Source organism: Desmodus rotundus, chromosome 5, assembly GCF_022682495.2.
Source record: "Desmodus rotundus isolate HL8 chromosome 5, HLdesRot8A.1, whole genome shotgun sequence".
Taxonomy (NCBI): Eukaryota; Metazoa; Chordata; class Mammalia; order Chiroptera; family Phyllostomidae; genus Desmodus; species Desmodus rotundus.
Window position 1 is genome coordinate 91222409 of NC_071391.1, and position 26544 is coordinate 91248952.

Genomic DNA, 26544 nt, shown 5'->3' on the forward strand with positions numbered 1-26544 from the left:
ACTCAGCAAACTGGGAATAAAGGAAGCATTGCTCAACATAATAAAGGCATTATATGAGACCTACAGCCAACTCAATGGGCAGAAACTAAAAGCTTTCCCCCTAAGATCAAGAACAAGACAAGGTTGCCCAATTTCACCACTTCTATTCAACATAGTATTGGAAGTCCTAGCCATTGCAATCAGATAAGACAAGGAAATAAAAGACATTCAAATTGCAAGAGGAAACAAATCTCACTGTTGCAAATGACACAATATTGTACATAGAAAATCCTATAGACTCCACAAAAAAAATGTTCAACCTAATAAATCAATTTGGCAGCCAGATACAAAGTCAATACTCTGAAATCAAAGGCATTTTTGTACATCAACAATGAAACATCAGAAACAGAAATCGAGGAGAAAATCCCATTTGATACAGCAACAAGAAAACAAAATATCTAGGAATAGACCTAACCAAGGAGGTAAAATACCGGTACTCAGAAAACTACACAACACTAAAGGAAGAAATTAAGGAAGACATAAACAAATGAAAATATATACCATGTTCATAGAATGTTAGAATTAACATGACCAAAATGTTCATGCTACCCAAACCAATTTATAGATTCAACACAATACCCATTAAACTACCAATGGCATTATTTCACAGATATAGAACAAACATTTCAGAAATTTATATGGAACTGTAAATGACCTGAAATAGCTGCACCAATTTTGAGAAAGAAGAACAAAGCAGGAGGGATCACAATACCTGGTATCAAACTGTATTATAAGGTCACTGTAATCAAAACAGCCTGGTACTGGCATAAGAACAGACACATAGATCAATGGAACAGAACAGAGAGCCCAGAAATAAACCCAAGTCCCTACAGTCACTTAATATTTGACAAAGGGGGCAGAAGCATAAAATGTAGTTAAAACAGCCTCTTCAACAAATGGTGTTAGGAGAGCTGGACAGCTACATGCAAAAAACTGAAACTCGATCACCAACTTATACCATACACAAAAATAAATTCAAATCAAAAAGATTTAAGTATCAGTTGTGATACCGTTAAAGTCCTAGAGGAGAATATAGGCAGGAAAATCTCAGATATTCCATGCAGCAATACTTTCACTTACATGTCCCCTAGAGCAAGAGGCATAAAAGAAAGAATAAACAAATGGGATCTCCCCAAAAGAAAAAGCTTCTGCATGGCTAAAGAAAACAGCATTAAAAGGAAAAAGAGAACCAACCGTATGGGAAAACATATTTGCCAATGATATCTCACACAAGGGTTTGATCTCCAAAATATATAAACAACTCACATGACTCCAGTCTAAGGAGACAAGCAACTCAATTATAAATGGGCAAAGGACTTGAACAGACACTTCTCCAAGGAGGACATACAGAGGGCCCTGAGACATATGAAAAGATGTTCAGTATCACTAGCTATCAGAGAGATGCAAATTAAAACCACAGTGAGATACCACCACACACTGTTGAGAATGGCCATCATAAACACAGAACAAACAACAAGTGTTGGAGAGGTTGTGGAGAAAAGGGAACCCTAGTGTACTGTTGGTGGGATTGCAGACTGGTGCAACCACTATGGAAAACAGTATGGAATTTCCTCAGAAAACTAAAAAAGGAACTGCCTTTTGACCCGGCAATTCCATTACTAGGATTATATCCTATGAACCCTGGAACACCAATCCAAAAGAACCTATGCACCCCAATGTTCATAGCAGCACAATTTATAATAGCCAAGTGTTGCAAGAAACCTAAGTGCCCATCAGTAAATGAATGGATCAAAAAAACTATAGAACATTTACATAATGGAATTCTATGCAGCAGAAAGAAGGAGCTCCTACCTTTTGCAAAAGTGTGGATGGAACTGGAGAGCATTATGGTAAGTGAAATAAGCCAGGCAGTGAGGGACAAACACCATATTATCTCACCTGTAAGTGAAACCTAATCAACAAAATAAACAAGCAAGCAAAATATAACCGAAGACATTGAAGTTGGGAGCAGGCTGACAGTAACCAGAGGGGAGAGGGGAGAGGATAATGGGGTGAAAAGTGTGAAGGGTTTACAGGAACAACTATGAGGGACACGGATGAAAAACAATGGGGGGGCTGAAACAAGGGAGAGGTGGGGATGGTTGGGGTAGTGGGGAGGGGTAGAGGGAAAAGGCAGAAAACTGTACATGAACAACAATAAAAAATGTTTAAAAAATAATAATAAAGAATTAGCTTCAAGGAAGAGTGTGGAAAAAAGGTCATGGGCATCCTCATAAAAACAGCTCATATTTAAACCGCTGCCAGACATATATGTTTTATGAGTAAGACCTCAGATAATCCTTTGATTAAGAAGCTTCTTCCCCTGGCTGTTGTGGGTCAGTGGATTGAGCACCGGCCTGAGAACCAAAGGGTTGCCTGTTCAATTTCCAATAAGGGCACATGCCTGGGTAGGGGTGCAGGCCAGGCCCCCAGTACAGGGCATGCAAGAAGCAACCACACATTGATGCTTCTCTCCCTCTTTTTCTTTCTCCCTTCCTCTCTAAAAAGAAATAAATTAAATCTTAAAAAAAAAACACAAAAAACTTCTTGATTCTAAATACACAGTGCTGCCCATAAGAGGTACCTTATGTTCCAAGTATGCTGATTTCTTTCTTTAAGCTATTCCTACCAACAGTAAGTCTCATTTCTAAGTTACCTTTTCTTTCATGTTAATATTTTTCAGAGGAAAAATCTAATGAAGTTGCGTCAATATTTTATTCCACCAAATCTCTTTCCTATAATACTCATCCCATTCTCAACAGTCACTCAATCAAAGGTGAACAAGTGCCTTCAGGGTATCAAGCATGATGGGAGATATGAAGACAAACGGAAGTACAAATAACTAGACACAAAGCAGGACGTCAGAGCTGAGATAACAGAAGCAGCTGGGCACATCCAGGAAAGCCTGGAAGGATAAAGAGGATTCTAACAAGAAGTTATAGGATGTAAACCATTCAAGACAATGGGAATGGCATGAACAAAAAATGAAAACCAAGCCATATTTAAGAAATGAAAATTTGAAGGAGACCCTGGTACATTTAGGTGAACAGTAAATTAAGTTGGAATGATAAATTTGAAACAAAATTATGGCATATTTAATAACTATTCACTAGTAAGTGAATGCCCGAATCCTTGCTGGTGATACTAATCTGACAAAATACACAAGAATGGAGAATAGAAAGTGAAATAAAAGTGAAAGAAAATTAGGAGTCTAATGATGAAAAGGGGTGGGAATAGAACCAAACAGTGTGTGATGAAAATAAAGTGATGGTAGAATCAACGGGACCTCATAAACAATTAAGAAGAGAGGACAAGGTAAAATAAGTTGAAAGTAACTATAAAAATAGTAAGACTGGGTTAATGGAAGAAAGACAGTGCTACTCAAAAAAAATCAGGAAAACCAAGGGAAGATTGATTTCTAGCCATAAAGAAAAATGATGGATTTCAGATTGGTCATTCTGAATAAGAAGAACAGTTAGAGTGAAAGTATTCAGCAAACAGTTAAAAATATAAAACTAGAAAAAGAGAAATATCAAGGACAGAAACTCAGGTCATGTTTACATTTGTACAAGGAAAAGGCAATTAAGTACAGAAAAGACAAAACAATTATAAAGAAAAAAGAACCAGATTGATATAATATTGTACAAACCAAAGGAAGAGCGTCAACATTGTCAAATGGTTCAGAAAGATGGTGAGAACTGAGAATAAATTCGCAGATTTTCAAGTCCAGTATTTTGCTTTACCTTCCAGATAGTATGTGCTCAGATATTAGATTTCAAGAGGTTAACAAATGAATAATTTAGGAGGACATAGAAAGTTCATATTGCAGAATGTTCTTTGCAAAATTAAAGAAAAAAAGAGAATCATAATTTGGTGAAAGTAAGAATCAAACCAAAAATCCTGACCAACGTGGCTCAGTTGATTGAGCATCGTTCCACAAATCAGAAGGTTAGTGGTTCGATTCCCAGTCTGGGCACATGCCTGGGTAGGCCTGATCCCCTGTTGGGGCATGTGCAAGAGGCAACCATCAGTGTTTTTCTCACACATCAATGTTTCTCTCCCTCTCTTTCACCCTTCCTCTTCCTCTCCCTCTCTCTAAAAATAAAATAAAATAAATAAAAACAAGAACTTCTCTTTTTACAGATATGAGAAGCTAACAGTTCACCTCTGTTAAGGACTGTATCTTTGTGCCCCTCACAAAATTCATATATTGAGTGAGCTTCTCTCTCTCTCTGCCACCTTCTCCCCCTCTTTCTCTCTCTCCCCCCCCCACTCTCTATCTCCATGTGCTTACAGCAAGGAAAGAACATGTGAGCCAAAGCAATCCAGGAGAAGAGCTCTCATTAGAACACAACCATGCTGGCATGCTAATCTCATACTCTAGCCCCCTGAACTGTAAGAAAATTACATTTGTTATTTTTTTTATTTGTATTGTTATTCAATTACAGTTGTCTGCCTTTTCTCCCAATCCCTCCACCCTACCCCAGCTGACCCCACCTCCCTCCCCCACCTCCACCCTCCCCCTTGATTTTGTCCATGTGTCCTTTATAGTAGTTCCTGTAATCCCCCCTCCTCACTGTCCCCTCCCTACTCCCCTCTGGTTAGTGTTAGATTGTTCTTAACGTCAATGTCTCTGGTTATATTTTGTTCGCTTTTTTCTTTTGTTGATTATGTCCCAGTTAAAGGTGAGATCATATGGTATTTGTCCCTCACCGCCTGGGTTGTTTCACTTAACATAATGCTCTCCACTTCCATCCATGCTGTTGCAAAGGGTATAAACTCCTTCTTTCTCTCTGCTGCGTAGAATTCCATTGTGTAAATGTACCATAGCTTTTTGATCCACTCATTTGCTGATGGGCACTTAGGTTGCTTCCAGTACTTGGCTATTATCAATTGTACTGCTATGAACATTGGGGTGGGTGCATAGGTTCTTTTGGATTCGTGTTTCAGGGTTCTTAGGGTATAATCCCAGCAGTGAAATTGATGGGTCAAAGGGCACTTCCATTTTTAGTTTTCTGAGGAAATTCCATATTGTTTTCCACAGTGGCTGCACCAGTCTGCATTCCCACCAACAGTGCACTAGGGTTCCCTTTTCTCTACATCCTCTCCAACATTTGTTTGTTGATTTGTTTATGTTGGCCACTCTGACTGGTGTGAGATGGTACCTCATTGTGGTTTTAATTTGCATCTCTCTGATGGCTAGTGATGCTGAGCATCTTTTCATATGTCTCTGGGCCCTCTGTATGTCTTCCTTGGAGAAGTGTCTGTTCAAGTCCTTTGCCCATTTTTTAATTGGGTTGTTTGTCTTCCCGGAGTGCAGTCGTGTGAGTTCTTTATATATTTTGGAGATCAGGCCCTTGTCTGAGATATCAGTGGCAAATATGTTTTCCCATACTGTTGGTTCTCTTTTTATTTTAATGCTGTTTTCTTTAGCCATGTAGAAGCTTTTTATTTTAATGAGGTCCCATTTGTTTATTCTTTCCTTTATGTCCCTTGCTTTTAGGGGAAGTGTCTGTGAGGACATTGCTGTGTGGAATGTCTGAGATTTTCCTGCCAATGTTTTCCTCTAGGACTTTTATGGTGTTACGACTTATAGTTAAGTCTTTTATGTACCTCGAATTTATTTTTGTGTATGGTATAAGTTGGTGATCAAGTTTCATTTTTTTGCACGTAGCTGTCCACATCTCCCAACACCATTTGTTGAAGAGGCTATTTTTGCTCCTTTTTATGCTCCTGCCTCCTTTGTCAAATATCAATTGACCATAAAGACTTGGGTTTATTTCTGGGCTCTGTTCTGTTCCATTGGTCTATGTGCCTGTTTTTATGCCAGTACCAGGCTGTTTTGATTACAGTGGCCTTGTAATAGTTTGATACCAGGTATTGTGATTCCTCCTGCTTTGTTCTTCTTTCTCAAAATTGCTGCAGCTATTAGGGGTCGTTTATGGTTCCATATAAATTTCTGAAATGTTTGTTCTATATCTGTGAAATATGTCATGGGTAGTTTAATAGGGATTGCATTGAATCTATAAATCACTTTGGGTAGTATGGCCATTTTGATGATGTTAATTCTTCCAATCCACGAGCATGGTACATGCTTCTATTTGTTTGTGTCTTCCTTAATTTCTTTCTTCAATGTTGTGTAGTTTTCTGAGTACAGGTCTTTTCTGTTATTTAAGCCAAGTCTCTGGTGTTTTGTTACAGCAGCCCCAGCAGACTAAAGACAGCTTCAAAAAGACATGACTTATTTTTTGTACAAAATACTATCAGCTAGAATCTCTTCATGAAACCAAGATAGAAGTTACGAAGGAGTATCCAACTCAAAATTCCCTTGTTAAATTTCTTATGTCCCACAAAAGCTACAGTTTCTTCACTATAATATTAGTGAAAAAAATGGAAAATTACCATATCTTTCGTACTGTAAGATGCACCAGACCATAAGACATACCTAGGTTTTAGAGGAGGAAAATAGGGAAAAAAAAACACAAAAAAACCCCCCTGCTCCACTGGGCCCCCTCCCCCCAGTCAGCCAGGTAAGCTACATTCAGACTATAAGACACACCCCCATTCTCCTCCCAAATTTGGGGGGGGGTACGTCTTATAGTCCGAAAATATGATAAATATCATTAAATTACAGATCAGAAAATGCATCTGTATATGATCAACAGACTTCAAACGGTACAAGGAAAAATAAGGGGATACGGAATAAATATTGACCTACTATATTGGGTAGAAAATTATCAACAGAAGTCAATAGAGAACAAATACTTGGTTTCCTTTTAAAATGAGCAAGGCAAATCTATCTGGTAAAACAGTTGTTAAAATGGCTAAAAGAGTATAAAATAAATACTTTATAAGTGGATAACTGGCAGTTGTATTAAGTATCCATCCAGCTAGTGAATTTTACTCCAAGACAATGTATAATCTCTAAAGTTAGAAGTTAGCTTGTTAAGAGCCCCTATGCTAAAGCAATGTCACCAGTGGCTATGATTCTACTGTCATATTCCATTATGTCCAAGCTTTCCTTGGCTTCCTAGAGATTAGAGATTCTTTTTCATCCATGCTAACTGCACAGAGTTTGAAGTCTATTCACACAGGTGATAAAGTATTTGTAATATGAAAGAGATTTAAGGTAAAATGCTAATTAACTTTGTTCTGAAAAACTCATTTCTCTAAGTGGTTTTTGAGAACTCATGGCTCAGTTCCCTCCACAAAATGCACTTCTACAGTTCTCAAGAAACAAACACACAGATAATCCACACCTTGCATCCTCATTACTACTTAAAACATTTCTATTACTACTAAGCCAATGGCAAGTCTGAAATAGTGTTAACATCCAAATCAAACAGGAAGCTTTCATTCATGCCTATCATCTTATCATTCAAAGCAAAGATCCTATCATCTTAAGCAAACAGCAAGCTTTTGCACACATACCACAGATCTAGGAAAATGGTGGGGGAGATAAAATAACAACACTGCAAAGGCTACTCAAAAAGAATGGGGCTATAAAGACAGTGTTCTCATTCCTAAAGGATAAACCAGAATAAACCATAGTAAACTCTTTATACAGAACAAAAAAAAAGTCTTGAGAAATTCAGAAGCTACTTCTTACTTATATGGAGCCAAATACTCTGGAAGAAAAAAACATAAACTTGACATGTGTTTGGCATGGTATACATTTCCTGCTGAACTACTGTAAAAGGTTTAATTACATAGAAAAAGCACTGGTCACAAAAACCCAAGCAAAGATTTTTATATATGTATCTAATGAAGAAGCATTTACTGCTTTATAACCCAACACTGAAGCCTCATGATATTAAAAAGTGTCTATTATTGGCTGAAGTATCAGGAGATATAAATTATAAAATATCTTAAAAGGGTTAGAAACATTTTCATATTTTATTTTCCTTTCATGTATATCAGGCTAGGAATCAGCAATACCTGGGAAAACGTCTACTTGACAGACGTTTGGTTCTATTAAAGAAGACATGGTTTTCCTTTGATGACAAATTGGGAATCTTCTAAAAAAAATAACCTCTTAGTCTTTTAGAGATTATTTTCAAAGTCTTTGTTCCAGGCTCTGCTTCTCCTATTCACTTTTCTCAAAAAAACTAATTAGATATCAAAACAGGAAAAGTGAAACTTTGCAAAGGAAGAAGAAAAATATGTACAATCTTCACAAATAATGGTTTATATTATCCTTGGAATACAGGACACAATCTGGAATTATCAGTGTTTCAATAACCTGTTATAAAAGTTGACCATTCTGGTTAAACCTGCTTTTTGTAAACATTATTTTTAAAACATACCATTTTGTAATTTGCCCATTCAGACAGAATAAGCTTTGGGGAAACTTATGAAAGGCACAGACAAATTCTTCAAGTTATAAAAATAAAACACTTAAGGCATTTTGTTGCTGTGGATGAATCACACAAGAACAGCATTTCCAGAGGATGATGCAATTAAAAATAAAGCAGCAAATAAAAGATAAAAATTCCAAAGAACTGCTAACACACATTAAGTTATACCAGCACTATACTTAGAGTAAAAGACTGGTAGCACTGAGAAATTCTATGTGACCCAAACCCTGCAAATGGGACATGGGAAGAAGATAATAAGAATTTAATGCCCTAATTAAAAATAAAGAAAAAGAAAATAAAGAAGAGGAGGAGGAGGAGAAAAGAGGAGGAGGAGGAAGGAAGAGGAGGGGGGAAGAGGGAAGGAAAAGAAAGAAGAAGGAAGAGGAAGAAGAAGAATTATTATTCAATGCTCATCCACGTTACATGGAAGAACCTCACCCAAACATATGAGAGAGAATCACTTTCCCAACATGAACAAAATAAAAGAGAAGAAAACTAATGTGGTCTATTCTTATTCTACAATGTTAGTTTCTACCAACCTTAAGCTTCCACATCACAGCCACATTAAAACCTTAGGTTCCCTTTCCCAGCAGATCATGCCATGCAGAGCAGACACAGGAAGGCTCTAGTTATTTTAAAAAAGGAAACAGCATGAAGCAAACTCCAAAGGTGCAAGGCTGAATTGTCTACATAAAGCTTACCATATATCTCGGATCTACTCTCCTCTGAACTAGACCTTGTCTTCTTGGAGGAGCTATCTGCACAAGAGTGGGAGAAAAGGAGAGAGATATAGAAAATATGGAGACCAATGTAAGGGGAAAAATTTATGGGGGAAAAAAGAATGAATCATGATCAAGTTAAATCATGCAAACATAAAGCATGAACATCACAGATGACAGCACTTAGTCACGAACAGCTGCGACGTTATTTTAAAGATTTACCAAAGAAAAGACAGTGCAATAAAAATAGGTTCAAAGAAAACAACACATGAATAGTCTACAAAATATATATGCCAATTTTAGAGATGGCAAAAGCACTAAAAACTGTAATAATCTCATCATGAAGCACTGCGTATCACTTTGCTAAATCTGTCTGCAGAAATGGTCACATCACACACAAACAAAACACAGTAAGTTAATCTAACAAGACCACAATACTTTTATGAACATAGGGCAGAACTTGTGACCCTCATTAGCAAAACAATAACTAATTATATAAATAAGTCTCTGAGCCCCATAATGTCAAAATTAGGTGTCGGAAATTATTATCTTTTAATGGAGATCCAGAAGTTACATATCACATATTCCCACCACCAATACCTCACAAACTGATGATTGGGGTTTCCTTTTTACTTAATCTTAATTAGACACAAAAAATGTTATTAAAAATTTATAATTTTTTTTCTAAATAAAAATATCTAAAAATAGATAAATTATGTATCTGGGAACCTTAGCATTTACATATTTTATCTTTTGTCACAGGAACATACGACTGAATAAAATAGTTTGTACACAAAGAACACATATCACTTTTAAATGACGAAAGCAAAATTATCAAGCAATTTTTTTATAAATTAAAAACTTGGTGAATTTACAAGGAGAAAGCAACAGCATATATTTCACAATAAGAGTTCAAACTTTATGTATAAATTAAGGGATATAAATAGTTGAGAGTCTATTAACATGAAAACTCTATGAAAGAGCAACACAGCTGAGGCAGAAATACAGCTGAGTTCAGAATACTTTTTGACTGAAGAAAAAGGGATCTCTTCATTTGCTTACTCTAAAATGAGATGATAATTAATTTTGAAGTTGAATTTATCTACTCCAGACCTAAATTTTTAAATGACTGCAGAAATTGGTAGTTGTTACAGACTTGATTTTGACTTACTACCAGTGCATACTTAACTTAAGATTTATCTTAATACTAAGTCCTTGGTCTTAACAAAATACCAATGATGATATAAAAACTATTTCTATTATCATCACCATATTTAAATACACTCTACAATGATGCTTCCATGGTGGAATCCATAGTACTGAAAGTTAAAAATGTTTGCATTCCCTGAATGCAAAGATTTTATATGATATAATTGAAGAGGAAGGTGAGTCATAAATGGAAGTTCTACTTCTGAAACAAGTGTTTCAGGTCATTATGTAGCTCAAACTATAGCATTCTGAAGTTTATTTCTCTCAGTATAATTTGGAAGAAAAGAATATTTTACCTGTGGGGTCAAAATCATGTGATACACTGCGCTCAACTTTCTGCTTCTTATCTGTTGGTGACTCTCGGTTCAAAATACTTCCATGCCTAAATTAAACCAAAGCAATCAAGTATTTACTACAAGAAAGTCATTAGCACAAAAACGTAATTTAAAAATCTCAAGTGTGTCTTACAAAAAGAAACCAAGAAATCAATTTACCTTATACAGTCTCATAAACCTCTCTGTATTTTTCAAGAAGTTTTAAAATTAGTCTGCGCTGTGTGTAATACAGAGTCTATTTACTTGGTTATAAAAAATGCTTAAAAATGATAAAAGTAGTATGTTATAAAGTCAGTTTTATTCTTAGAAATAACTGCTTTAATTCCTTTAGTGGTTTTCAAAGAAAAATCAGTATTATTTTCATTTACCAGATAAGAAAACTCCCAACTTGTAAATTCAACACATTGACCAAGCCTATATATACATCATGATTTTTTAAGTTCAAAATCACTGTGTAAATATAGCACTGATGAGAGCAGTTGAAAAAAAAAATGGGGGGGAAACTTCACTTAAAGCCTGCCTATAATTCTAGCTGCAGTAGTTTTAGCCAAGCCCAGACAACACTAGAATTATTATTTTTCTTATGGTTTATCAAATTACCTGATCAGATAATGGCTGGGCAGTAAATAAAACCATAACTATTGGGTTGGCCAAAAAGTCCATATGGTTTTTATCTGTAAAATAAAAGACATTTTTCATTTTCATGAATAACTTTACTGATTTGGATATTTTGAGACTGTCGGCTATACATCATGATAGAACATTGATTGTTCTCAATTAATGTCTCAATTTGATGGTTATCAACTTCAACTGGTCTACCTGACTGTGAAGTACCTTCCGTACTCCATGAAAGTTCACAAACCACTTTCTAAAAAAAGTTTTAATTGTTATTTTATTACAATTATCCCAATGACAGTATGGGGCAAACCACTTTTGACCCATTTGATCAGTCACAGCACCTTCTTCACACACTGCACAAATCTTTTCTGCATTTTAGTTGCGTTTCTACTTTTCTTGAAATAATAAAGCATAATATGCTGAAAAATGTTGCTTACTTTCTTCCATCTTCAATATTAAAACGGCTACACAAAAAGTCACCAATTTTGGTAAGCTGTTTTTAAATGCACAATGATAATGACAGCTGTCACAGTACAATCTAACAAAACTGTTTCGAATGAAGTTAAGACAACTAAGCACTACTGGAGCCATCTTACAAGAAAAACCAAACAATTTTCTGGCCAACACAATAAATACATACACTACTAATTAACTGAAATGCCAAGATTAGCATTGGTATTCTGTACTATGGTGTCACTAAATGACAAATGCACTATAATAATAGGAATGACATGCTACCTACATTTTAAGTAGTATTTATGACAATTAAGATGAAAGAGAAGGATGTTAAAGAAGAAGTACTTAGGAAGAGACATTTAATCTTGGGAAATTAGTAAATGTGGAGATACAGATATGGGCACAGACATTTGAACATTGTGGACTTTTTCCCTTTATTGTCTTAAAGTAATGAAGACTGATTCAGTTTCCCACAATTCATTAACTAAAGGCAGTTACAGTTACCCAGATGATAAAACACATCAAAAACTGGTAATCCATTTATACTCCCCATGATATTCACAACTGAAAGCAGTCACAATGGATCGTAAAATTAAGTCTCCTCATAGGGAGTGACGTTAAGCATCAACTTGAGCAGACATTTTAAATGCTTATATTAAAAACATTTGTTATCAAAACAAAGCCATCTTGCAGAAAAAACAGAAACACCTGTTACATTTTAAATTCACAAAACATTTTGAAATTTTAAACTAAAATCCACATTTTCAAAAACCACAAAAAATTCACCATAATTTCAAAGGAATGCTTCCATTAAATTTAACCTAAATGTATGAGGTGCAACTGAACAACTTACCTTATAGGTTTTTTGAGGGGAAACCTGAAACAAAGGGAAAAAAGGCATAAATGTAATTATTTCACTTGTAAGACAGTCATTACATTTACTGCATTCTACTTAATCAGAATAAGGGACTTAAATTTTATGCTAACTTTCCCAAAGCAATTCAACAAACAGGTAAAGTAAGAAGCTGGATATCATTTTTAATATCTTAAATACTTTGCAAAATCGTTTTTGAATTGATTTGAGAGAGAGAGAAGGGAAGGGAAAGGAAAGGAGAAAAGCAAGAAAGAGAAGTAGCTAGAGGGAGAGAAACATCAACCTGTCACTCCACCCACCCCTGACCAAGGACTGAACTATAGAACCTTGGCATATGGGCACAGTGCTCTAACTGAGCTACTAGACCAGAACCTACTTTGTTAAATCTTAAATTGCAGGTGTATTTACCCTCGGCTGTTCAGGAGTATGGGTTCTCTTTTTAAAATTCCAAATAATAATAAAAACAGCTAAATTTACTGAGGGCTTACTAGATGCTAAGCACTACGCTAAATTGTTTCCATGTATTATCTTCCTTTAAAAAAATAACCATGAAGGTATTTCCATTTTACAAGTTTTTAAAAAAAAGGCAAAGAGAAATATTTTACCAATAATATATTATACTTAGTTTCCCTAACAAGGAAAACTTCCTCCTTGCCCATCATCACCTCACCTCACTCCCTAAAATATCCGGGTGCTGATTACTGTTCTATTAATCTATCTATCCTTTGATCATGATTAAATCATGGTCTTCAATTATTTATGCTTAGTTTTAATAACAGAAATTTAGAAAAAGTTACCACTGGAATACTATTAGTTATTAAAAATACATTCCTACAGTAGAAAACAAAGGGTACGTTTTTTCTTTTTTGGTCCTGTAAGCTAAAAGCTACATCATTTCTCCAGGGCAGTCTTTTTAATTTTTATAAATATTTCTTCATTTATTTTTAGAGAAAGAGGAAGAGAGGGAGAAAGGGAGAGAAACATCTATTGGTTGCCTCTCCAACGCCCCCAACTGGGGACCTGGCCCAACCCAGGCCTGTGTCCTGAATGGGAGTGGAACCAGGGACCTCTCTCATTTTGCAAGCCCACGCTCAGTCCACTGAGCAACACGCCAGGGGATCCTGGTTGCCTTTTTTAAAAGCAATATTACTGGAGGCTTCTTGATAAGAGTTTGATGCTACACATAAATAGAAATCTAAGTCTACAATGTGTTATCAAATTTCCTCCCATTCCTCTTTTCACTTCTATCCTTTTAAAAATTATCTAAAATTATTTATTCTAGGTAACAAGAACAGTTTATTGTAAGTATCAGTAAAATTAGGTTTTTATTTCATTTTACTTTTAAAAGATTTTATGTATTTTTAAAGAGAGGGGAAGGGAAGGAGAAAGACAGGGAGAGAAACATCAATGTGTATTTGCCTCTCATTCACCCCCAACTGGGGACATGGCCGGAACCTAGGCCTTTGTCCTGACTGGGAATCAAACCGGCAACCATTTGTTCACTGAGCCACACCAACCAGGGCTAAAATTAGATTTTTTAAAAAAGACTATAATTAAAGATAGTAAGAAATAAACATAAAACAATTATAGTGGAATGACTACTTATTTGCCATGGAAGTAGTTTGGTTTAAAAACAGTATGTTTAATTACAATTTCCTTTAACTCCTATATAAATCAAAATTGATCCTAAGAAAGACTAAGAATTTACAATCTCCCCTAATAAAAAATATAGCATGTTAACTCACAACACAGTTAGGGATAACAAGGGCAGGGGATCCAGGATAAGAGAACACTGCTCTAGAAAATATACTGATTACAAATGATTACCAAATATTCAGAAGTAAATGTTCCTAAGTAGTCCATCCTTACTAATGGGGATAGTGGGGTAGGAACATAATTTTTAATTTACAGATGAATATAAAATTGGCAGAAAAGAATTTCCAACTGAGTTTTTGCAAAGGGTAACACCCATAGTTAGCAAACTTAGTCACTCTGCCCCATAGCCATTATAAAAATTTCTACCCCCAAACAATGTTGCTTGTGTCAGGGACTGCAACACCCATAGAGATTCTGGTAAAGAAGCTAAGAAGATCCCAAACTAGTGATTGTAAGACAGTGTCCTGAGCTATTGTCTCTTGCAAGGGAATGGAAAAGGAGGAGATAAAAAGAGGATAAAAATGGAATGAGAAGATAAAGAACAAAGACCACCCTACAATATAACTTGCTTACCATAATTTACTTAACACATCAGAAAGTACAGATAAAGAACTTTTCTCAAACAAAAATTTTTGGATAGAGAAGGTGGTAGCATAGTAGGTGGGAACTGAGTAAATCTGCTCATGCACCCAACTGGGACACTTAGCCTATCTTCCAAAAATCCAAAGTGAACAGCCACAGAATCTTAACGGATATGCAGTCTGGACTCCAAAGAGTGCAAATGATGCTTCAAATTGAACAATACATGACAAAGTGGGAGTTCTGACTAGCAGGAAGCCTGCTGAAAGAAACGAACACACCAACAAAGAAGCCACTGACAACTAAAGCCCAAGAACAATAAGAGAGCCCACACAAACAGAAGAACAGTCCTACAGCACCTAGACAAGATCAAAGAGACCACATCATTAAGTTCCACAGATGTCCTACCACAGAAGTCAACCCCACTAAGTCAGGCAGGCAAAGCAGAGCACCCTGAGATGCAGAAACAACAAAAAGTGTCATCTAATATGGGAAGACAAAGAAAGAACCCCAATCAAAATGAATGGAAGAATCCCCAGTAAAAGAGGTAAAGGAAATTAAGGCAAGCAATCTATCAGACATAGAAGTCAAACAAATGCTTGTAACAATGCTCAAGGAATTCTGTGACAATACAAGGAACTGAGTGGGAACTACAACAGCATGAAAAAGGAAACAGAAACTATAAACAAGAACCAGGAAGAAATGAAGAATACAATTTCTAAAATACAAAATACATGAGAAGGAATTAAGAGAGGCTGGATAAAGCAGAGGATCAAATAGGTGAGTTGGAAGACAAGGTAGAAAGAAACACCCAGGCAGAGCAACAACATGAAAAAAGACTTAAAAAAATTATTAAGTTAGCTTAAGGGAACTTCAGGACAACATGAAACATGAAAACATGTGAATCACAGGAACACCATAAGAAGAAAACGAGTAAGGATAGAAAACCATACGAAAAAATAATGACAGAAACTTCCCTAACCTGGAGAGGGGAAAGACAGGCAATATCAAGCAGCAGAGAGGGTCCCAATCAAGATGAACACAAAAAGGGCTACTCCAAGACACATCATAATTAAAACGCCAAATTTTAAAGACAAAGAGAGAATCTTAAAAGCAGCAAGGGAGAAACAAATAGTAACATATAAGGGAGCTCTAATAAGTCTAGCAGCTGATTTCTCAACAGAAATAATACAAGCCGGAAGGGACTGGAAAGAAATATTCCAAGTAATGAAAAGCAAAGGCCTGCAACCAAGACTATTCTACCAAGCAAGACTATCATTTAAAATGGAAGGTAAAACAAGGAGTTTCCCAGACAAAAGAAGGTTAAAAGAATATACCTCCACCAAACCAGCACTACAAGATATGCTAAAGAAACTGCTTTAAGAAGTGGAAGAAAAACAGTGAGAGAGAGAGGAACACATGTACAAAGGGGATAAATGGCAATGAGTAGTACCTATCAATAATAACCTTAAATGTAAGTGGATTAAATGCTACAATCAAAAGACATAGGGTAGCTGAATGGTTAAGATGTCATGACCCGAATATATGCTGCCTACAAGAGATCCACCTCAGAACAGAAGACCTACACAGACCAAGTAAAGGGTTGGAAAAAAAAATTCCAAGCAAATGGACAGGAAGAAGAAAGCCAGGGTAACAATACCTATATCGTAAAAAACAGATGACAAAAACAAGGGCCATACAAAGAGACAAAGAAAGCCATTTCATAATTCTAAAGGGAAGAGTCCATCAGGAAGCTATAAAAATTATAAACATATACGCACCCAATATAGCAGTATCAAAATATATAAAGAAAATCTTGGAGGACTTAAAGAAAGACACAGACAGCAACACACATATCAGGGGATTTTAACACCCCATTATCAACAATGGATAGATGTACCAAACAAAGAATCAACAAGGAAATTGTGGCACTGAATGACACCCTAGATCAAATGGACTTAACTGATATATATAGAAGCTTTCACATCAAAGAAGCAAAATATACATTCTTTTCAAATGCACATGGAACATCTTCAAAGATAAACCACATGATAGGACACAAAATAAGCCTCAAAAAATTCAGGAAAAATGAAATCATATCAAGCATTTCCTCGGCTCACAATGGTTTGAAACTAGAGACCAACTTCAAGGAAGAAACTCAGAAACAATCAAATACATGGAGAAAGAGTAAAATGCCATTAAACAATAAATGGGTAAACAATGAAATCACGGAAGAAATCAAAATTTTCTAGAAACAAATGAAAACGAACACACAAAAACCCAAAACCTACAGGACACAGCGAAGGCACTCCTGAAAAGGAAGTTCATAGCAATACAGGCCTACTTAAAAATGATAGAAAATTTTCAAATAAATGACCTGACCCTACATCTACAAACACTAGGGAAACAACAACAAATGAAACTCAGAGAGAGGACAAAGAAGAAAATAATGAAAATCAGAGTAGAATTATATGACACAGAGACTAAAAGAACAAAGATATAATAAATCCATGAGCTAGTTTCTCTGAAAATATAAACGAATTTGACAAGCCTTTAACCACACTCATTAAGAAAAAGAGAGATGACCCAAATAAATAAAATCAGAAATGAAAGAGGTAAAACTACAACCAATATCACAGAAATACAAAGGATCATAAGAAATTACAATGAACAACTACATGCCCAAAATTTCTGGAAACATATATTCCTCCAAAACTGAGTCAAAAAGAAATAGAAACCCTGAATAGACCAGTATCAGCTAGTGAAATTGAAGCAGTAATCAAAACACTCTCTGCACACAAAAGCCCTGGGCTGGACGGAACCACAGAAGAATTTTACCGAACATTTAGAAACGAACTAATCCCGATTCTTCTCAAACCATACCAAAAAGTCCAAGAAGAGGGATGACTCCCTAAGTCTTTTTATGAAGACAGTACTATCCTAATTCCAAAACCAGATAAAGACACAACAAAGAAATAAAACTACAGATGAATATTGCTGATGAACATAGATGCTAAAGTCCTCAGACAAGTATTGTCAAAATGTACCCAGCACTACATTATAAAGATCATACACCATGATCATGTAGGATGCATCCCAGGGATGAAAAGATGGTACAATATATGCAAATCAATAAATGTAATACACTACCACATGAACAATGCGAAAGACAAAAACCACATAATGATATCAATAGATGCTGAAAAAGCATTTCATAAGGTACAGCACCCATTTCTAATAAAAAACACTCAGCAAAGTGGGAATAGAGACAACATATCTCAACATAATAAAGGCCATATACGGGAAACCTACAGCTAACATCATATTCAGCAGGCAAAAACTAAAAGCTTTCCCACTAAGATCAGGAACAAGACAAGGAGGACTGCTTTCACCACTTCTATTCAACATAAGTACTGGAAGTTCTAGCCATAGCAATCAGACAAGATAAAGAAATAAAAGGCATCCAAATTGGAAAGGAGGAAGTAAAACTGTCACTGGTTACAGATCACATGATAGTGTACATAGAATACCCTACAGTCTCTACTAAAAACTACTTCAAACTAGTAATAGAATTAGGCAAAGTAGCAGGATACAAGGTCAATATTCAGAAATCAAAGGCATTTTGGTATACCAACAATGAAATATCAGAAACAGAAATCAGGAAAAAAAATCCCATTTGCAATAGCAATGGGAAAAATAAAGTACTTAGGAATAAATTTAACCAAGTAGGTAAAAGACCTGTACTCAGAAAACTAGACAACGCTAAAGAAATAAATTAAGGATGACAAAAATAAATGGAAGCATATACTGTGTTCATGGATTGGAAGAATTAACATCATTAAAATGTACACACTACCCAAAGCAATCTATAAATTCAACACAATCCCTATCAAAATACCAATGACTATTTCACAGACACAGAACAAATATTTCAAAAATTTATATGGAACCATAAATGATCCAGAATAGCCTCAGAAATTTTAAGAAAGAGGAACAAAATAGGAAGGATCACATTACCTGATATGAAACTATATTACAAGTCCACTATAATCAAAACATCCTTGTACTGGCATAAGAACAGACACAGAGACCAATGCAACAGAATAGGGAGCCCAGAAAAAAACCTATGTCAATACGGTCAGTTAATATTTGACAAAGGGGGCAGGAAAATAAAATGGAGTAAAAATAGCCTCTTCTATAAATGGAGTAGGGATTTGGGGCAAATAAATGCAATAAAATGAAACTCGACCACCAACTTACACCATACACCAAAATAAACTCAAGATGGACAACAGATGATTTAAGTTGTGACACCATAAAAGTGCTAGTGGAAAACATAGGCAGGAAAATTTCAGATATCCCACCCAGCAATATTTTTAATGATACATCCCTTAGGACAAGGGATACAAAGGAAAGAATAAACAAATGGGATTACATCAAAGTAAAAAGCTTCTGCACAGCTAAAGAAAACATTACCAAAATGGAAAGGGAACCAACCAGATGGGAAAACACATTTGCCAATGATACCTGGGACATGGGTTTGATCTCCAATATATATATAGAGAGAACTCATATAACTGCATACCAGGAAGACAAGCAATCCAATTAAAAAATGGGCAAAGGACCTAAACAGACACACCTCCAAGGAGGACATACAGAGAGCCCAGGGACACATGAATGGATGGTTCAGGATCATTAGCCATCAGAGAGATGCAAATTAAAACCACAATGAGATACCACTTCACACTGGTGATAATGGCCATCATAAACAAGTCAACAAACAAGTGCTGGCCAGGTTGTGGAGAAAAGGGAACTGTGGTGCATTGTTGGTGGGAATGAAGACTGGTGCAACCACTATGGAAAACAGTATGGAATTTCCTCAAAAAACTAAAGATGGAACTGCCTTTTGATCCATCAATCCCACTGCTGGGATTATACCCTAAGAATCCTGAATCACCAATTCAAAAGAACCTATGCACCCCAATGTTCATAGCAGCGTTATTTACAGTAGCCAAGACCTGGAAACAGCCTAAATGTCCTTAAATAAATGGGTGGATCAAAAGACGATGGTACATTTACACAACGGAATACTGCAGCAAAAAGAAAGGAGGAACTCCTACCCTTCCCAACAGCATGGATGGATCTGGAGAGCATTATCCTAAGTGAAATAAACCAGGCGGTGAAAGACAAATATTTTGTGATCTCACCTATAAGTGTAACCTAATCAAGAAAACAAACAAATGAGCAAAACAGAACCAGAGACTTGGAAATAAAGAACAAACAGACAACAAGCAAAAGGGAGGGGAGAGGGAATAACAGGGAAAAGAAGGGGGAAGGGCAAGCAAAGGAACTTGAATAGAGGATTCATGGACATGGACAATGGATGAGGGCATTGACTATGGGAATGGGGCTGGCTGGGTGGGGGTGAGCAATAGAGAAAGAGGTGGGGAAAAATTATTTTTAATCACAATACTTTTTCTCTAATTACTGAATTCCACTTTAATGTATATGGTATACAAGCATATATTTATGTTACTATATATGTGTAGTTGCATATATATATAACCAACCATGTCAGGGGCCTTCCTGGCTATTTCACTTGTTCTCTCTGTTCCAGCTAAGAAAATCAAAATAAACAAAACAGAAACAAATTCACAGAGAACAAACAGATGGTCGACAGATGGGAGAGGTGGTTGGGGAAATAGGTGAAAAGCTGAAAGAAATTAAGACGTACAAAGTGTCAGTTATAGAAATGGTCACCAGTAGTAAAGTGCAGCATTGGATGTATAGTCAAAAGTATTATAATAATTATGTATAGTGGCAGATGGGTACTAGACTTATTTGGGTAAGTACTTTGTAAGGTATAAAAACATCTAATCACCATGTTAGTCACCTAAAACTAATATAACATTGTATGTCAACAGCAGTTGAAAATTAAAATTTAAAAAACTTTACCAAAAATTATTTTTCATTAGAAATACTTTTTTATGGGATATGTATATAATGAACCCTGTAACGAAAATTTCTGATTCAAAAGTAAAGAGATATCTCTTCACAAATGCTTTGGTTCTGGTATCAAATATTAACAATTCCTCCCAGCTATCCACTTAAGTTTATTACGAAACCAAATCTGAATATCCAAAACTTTCAAACCACCACAAAGAAAAAGGACCTCTGATTTCTTGGGGAAAAGGTGATAAATTAGTTATATGTACGTCTTCTTAACTTTCTTTAAGTTAAGAGTTTTTCTTGACTGAAAACCAAGGAATTAGAGCTGGGATATACTCTTATAACTAACAATGGCTCACCATAGCACTGAATTTGGAATGGGAATCACTACTTTACAAAGTTCAGTTCATTTTAATTTCTCTGGCATGCAGTTCTATTTTCTCTTTAGATGCTAAAAAGGTAACTTATACTCACATAGTTAATGCATAAGGCTTTTGACAGTACTAATGTCTAAATAAATCTGTTACTGATATTTTCATAATATTTTCAAGACAATTCCTCTTTCAAAGGATTGAGGAATAAGATTATCTTTCTCAAAATGTAAAGTGTTGTATAAAGCAATGGTTCTCTACTTTTTAATACTAAGAAATGTCTTTATTTTATTCCCCAAGAAATACATGTACAAAATTAAGAAATAAAATACAAAAACTAGCCAGATTATCAATAACTAGCATTTTTATGATTATTTCCTCCATCTTTAAGATATAGATTTCTGTATTTGTATAAAGTAGAAACACAGTGTATAAATTTTGTAATAAAAATTGAAGCAAACTGGACATACTGTTTAATAACTTTAACTTTACGAAACATCAACATAATTTTACATCATTAAATATTTCACTACAGCACTAATTTTAAATTATGCTTCATAGAATTGTAGGGTTCAAAAGAAGTACCTCAAAGAGCAAAAGTGAGATGGGAGCTCTAGTCTTCTCATATACCAGAGGTGCTTAGCTTTTATGTTATATATTGAACTTACAAATAAGATAAAGATTTGAAAAAAAGAGCTCTAAATAATTCTTGATAGCTGCAAAGTGCTTTGTGATAGGGCTACTTAATTAATTTAACCAATTCTCTTTTATAAATATTTAGGCTAGGTACCATTTTTCAGTATATCTTGAAGGAGCACTCTGATGAATAAATAAACCTTTATGTTCTGTAGATTTGAGTACTAAGAAAGCCAAATTCAGTCTATATTTACAGTAAACAATGTATTTGGTCCCAAACATCAAATACTTAAGAGTGCATCTAATATGTGTAGAACACTACACAAAGTTTATAATGCTGATACACCCCGTCCTCACCAAGCATGAATTCCACATTATCTTGAGTTTAGGTTTTATTTAGGAAAAATAAATAAAATGAGGATAAACTAGCAAAAAATAGGAGGAGGGGGCTGTTAAATTGTTCTTTCTAATCTAATAACTCTAGATAATGTCTGAAACTGGTAATATTGTTTTGGTTTTTTAAGATTTTATTTATTTTTAGACAGAGAGTTGAAGGGAGGGAGAAACAGGGAGAGAAACATCAATGTGTGGTTGAGTCTTCCCTGCCTCACACCAGGGAACCTGGCCTGCAACCCAGATATGTGCCCTAACTGGGAATCGAACCTGCGAGCCTTTGGTTCGCAGGCTGGCACTCAATCCACTGAGCCATTCTAGCCAGGGCTGAAATTTATAGATTTTTTTTTTAAGCATAGCATGACTGACAGGCAACTTAGAACTATAGTTCAGTCATGTAATCTCTGCCCAGCCCTGCTCTAACACAAGTATTTGGATATTTCTAAGAGGTAATATCAGTATTTTCTCACAGAAACAGAACAGCATTTACAGGCCAGTGAAGAAAAATGGGTTTTCCCCCAGCAGCTCTGCTCAATGTAGCTTTTGTCGTGCTCTACAGCTAAGGGCAGGAAGAGCCTGCTATATAAAACTATTCAGATCCTAAAACAAATTCTACCCTGGTGTGTGTGTGTGTTTGTGTGTCCATATTACCCATTTAGGGAACCCAACTGTTTTCTATCAGTGTTCAAACCCAAATTTAGATGGGCTCATCATCAGAAGAAAGGTTTCTGAATTCTTGTGGGAAAAAACCAACAACATTCTGCTGAACTTGTACCTAAAGAGGAGGTGAACAGGCTAAAAATAAATGTAAATTATAGTGGTAAGGAGTAAGAGTAAACTGTTCCTGGTGTTGGACGGCTGAAAAATACTCATTTGAGAAGAATGGCTAGTTGAGGAATGCTCAATATCTTGAAGTTACACTTGGTAATCAAAAATTATGCTAGGCAGAGAGATCCAAGATGGCTACAGAGTAGCTGGAAGCTCTGTCCACTTGCTCCCAGACCTGGAACAGTCTTGTAGCTAAAACCACAGAGCAATTAACTCAAAAATCCAGCTGAGAGTAAGTGGGAGCATGTGTGAGTGTTATGCGGACAAGTATGTGGGGCGTGTGCAAAAGTGAGCAAGAGCCTAACCGCCTGCAAGGTACTTCAGAGCAGGCAGCCTGGGCTCTCCTAGCAGAGCAGCTGCCCAACCCAGCACTTCTGGCTGCAGAGGTTTGGGGTGGAAGCCATTTTGAGGAATTTAAAATATCCTTCTCAGGAATAAGCCTCTGGAGTGCTGGGACCTTGGTGCCCACACTTGACTCTGTGCCCTCCGCCCCAGGCAGAGCTGCGCACGCAGTGGTTGCCGCGAACCAGGATCCAAGGACTGCAGTTCTTAGTGGGGAAGGGGCTGTGTCCTACCTAACTCTGGGTGCCATGGGAGCCGCGACAAGGACAGAATCTGACTCAGAAGGCTGCAGATCGGCTCATGAACTGCGAGCACCAGGGGTGGAGAAAGATAGCTGGGGCAATGCTGAATGTAGAAACTGCGTGGCAGGACAAGGCTGAGAAACACTACCCCCAAGAACACCCTGCCCCCGCCCAATGTTATAGTATCGCTGTGGGACTTTTCCCAGCGCCATCAGAGAGAGATCCAGAAAGAAACTTTATCTAAACTGTCAGAGGCTCTGACAGATTGTGGCAAACCCTGACTGAGAAAGGCTGTGTGCTTTTTGGCGAGGAGGAGCACGTGGAGAACAAGCCCTCCCAGGGCTCAGTGCTGCGCGGGAGGGGGGGAGGGTAGCACAGAGAAACTCTTCTAAAGAGGAGTTAAGGGGAGACTCCAGGCCAGGAGGGACCCTGTGCTCACATGTGTGTGCATACATGTGCAGCAGCTCTCCCAATAAAGAACTCAAGAGTGATAGTTACGCTGAAGGGACTGTGGGACTCAACCCAGCACAGCTGGTGAGCAGGGGACTGTGCAGAATGGACACTGAGGCAGGGTCTCCTGCGAGAGTGGCAGGCTGAAGACTAGATGTGCAGGAGCTGAACACCTGAGATTCAAGCAGCCAGGCAGGCAGGCGCAACCCTCACCTGCAGGCTCTGCAAATCAGTGAGGCCAGGCTCAGGAGCCCTCTGCTGGGAACATATGCGTAAGGAAAAGAAGGTAAAGTTCTGAAAGGGCCCTTTCTTCAGACACTGTGAGCTACACTGTTCCTCAGGCCCTGATCCACTGAAACCAGCAGAGCAGAGAAATTAGACACAGATATAACAAGGGGTGTGTGTACACAGCCACGCCCAGCCTCAGGGCCTAGTCAGAGCTGCTGTCTGCACCAAGCAGGAAAAAGCTGCCCCTTTTACAAAGATTAGCCCCTCAAAGGAAACAGCTTATTTGCCAGAAACCATACATTATTGGAAAGAATATGGGGCAGACCAACACACACAGCGAGGGGACAAGGAAATACTACCACCATCTTCCCTGAAGAACAAACAGTGCCCCACCGAGGGTGACCCAGGGTTCCCACCCTCCCAACAGCTCCAGAGCGGAGGCAACCTCTGGGGTCAGGTGAAGAAACTACTGGCAGTCCTCTAGGGTCATTCAATGAACCACTCCTGGGACCTGGGCTGCTGGAAAGCAAGCAGGGCAGAACAGAGTATACCAGCCAAATCTGAAGGAGATCTCCTTCAGATTTGGCTGGTATACCCTGTGGATCACTTGTCTTGAACAGGCTGCCTAGAGCTAGACTAGGACACCATCTGACATTATAAGGGGTGGATCTAGAAAGAGAAGACAGTGGTAAAGAATGGATCCTGTTGATATGAATTCCACCACTGACTTCTTCATTATTTGCATTATTCTCTCCTGCATAGCTTTTTAACATTCATTTCTTTTCCTTCAAGTTTGTACCTATTTTTAGGATTTTTATTTTAGTTTATTTCAAATCTCATATTTTGCTCCTCCCTTCTCGTACTCCATTTTATCTTCTTCCTTCCTCTTATTTTTGTTTTAAATATTTTTTCTTTTGCTACAACTTCTTTCTATTCCACATTTTTACTATTTCACCCCTCTCCAGCCTCTCAAAATCATTTTTCTCATCATTAGTCATTTCACATTCTTTTCCTCATTCTTAAAATATCTTTAATCTCTCTTAACTTTTATCAATCTTTGCTCATTGGTTGTTGACATGATGGTTGTTACTGCATTTCTTCAAATTTATTCTGAGATCTTCACTATCTTTGTATTTCAAATTTCAAATTTCACTGTTACCCTCTCTTACTCCATTTTGCCTTCCTCCTGACCTTTGTTTTTATTGTTTTAAATTTAACTTTTTCCCTGTCTTGGCCTGGTTTTCATTCCTGACTCTTAGTATTCCTCTACCTCTATCCTCTCAAAATTACTTTTCTTTCTTCTAGGCATCTCATAAGCTTTTTTCATCTTTCTTTTTTTCCTTCCTTGTTCCCATTCCACCAGTATTAATCTTTATTTATTTGTTGTTGATACTCCCTTAGTGGGCCTTTTTCTCCAATATGGTTCCTATTTTTTTCACTACTATTTCAAATTTGTTCATTAACCTCATACTATACTCTTCTTATTCCATTTTGCCTTCTTCCCCACCTTTTTAAAATTACAATATAAATTCTATTTTCTTTCTTTCTTTACCTTGTTTTTATTCCTGAGTCGTATTGTTTCTCCTCCCTCTACCCTCGCAAAATCGTTTTTCTTTCAGTTAATCACTCATATTCATTTTTCCTTTATTATAAGTCAATCTCTTAACACCTTTATTAATATTTGGCTCATTTGCTGTTGATAGTGTGGTTTTGGATGGCAGTAATTACTGCATGTGTGAGTTTTCATGTCTGGTTGTTTTGTTTTGTTCTGGCAGCACATGTACAACAGCATACAATATGTGGTAGACAGTGTGAATCTCAGACAGTTGGAGGGAAGGACCCACCACGGAACAACAAAACAACCACCAAAACCCAATTTCAACCACAAAACCCACATAAACAGCATAAAGGGCATCCCAAAAACATCCAGCTCAGGAGATCAAAGAGAATTTCACCGAGTCCCACAGGTCTCCTACCACAGAATGTCACCCCACGAAGTCAGGGAGTCAAAGCAGATGAACCTAATATGCAGGAACAAACAAGAGGAGTCACCCAAAATGTGCAGCCAAAAAAAAACCCAACTTGAAAGGAAAGGAGGCTTCCCCATAAAGAGTGCTAAATGAAATTGAGGCAAGAAATCTATCAGACATTGAATTCAAAATAATGGTTATAAGGATACTCAAGAAGCACAGTGAGAACTACAAGGAAACCTATGGAAGCTACAAGCAACTTACTGGGAACTACATCAGCATGAAAAAGGACA

General features: G+C 36.8%; 1 protein-coding gene across 9 annotated transcripts in view; it reads right to left on the minus strand.

Annotated features, from left to right (window-relative positions):
- Positions 1-26544, minus strand: part of ARHGEF12 (Rho guanine nucleotide exchange factor 12) — a 278370-nt gene that overhangs the window by 155391 nt on the left and 96435 nt on the right. For 5 of the 9 annotated variants that reach the window (XM_024569579.4, XM_024569576.4, XM_024569580.4 and 2 more), the window contains exons 2-4: positions 12587-12610; positions 10621-10706; positions 9098-9154 (exon numbers count right to left, since the gene is read on the minus strand). In XM_024569579.4, coding sequence (XP_024425347.2) covers positions 9098-9154; positions 10621-10706; positions 12587-12610 — 167 coding nt within the window. Of the gene's footprint in view, positions 1-9097; positions 9155-10620; positions 10707-11259; positions 11334-12586; positions 12611-26544 lie in introns of all 9 variants that reach the window. The other 4 variants (XM_045202984.3, XM_053923628.2, XM_024569577.4 and 1 more) reach the window with 2 other exon arrangements.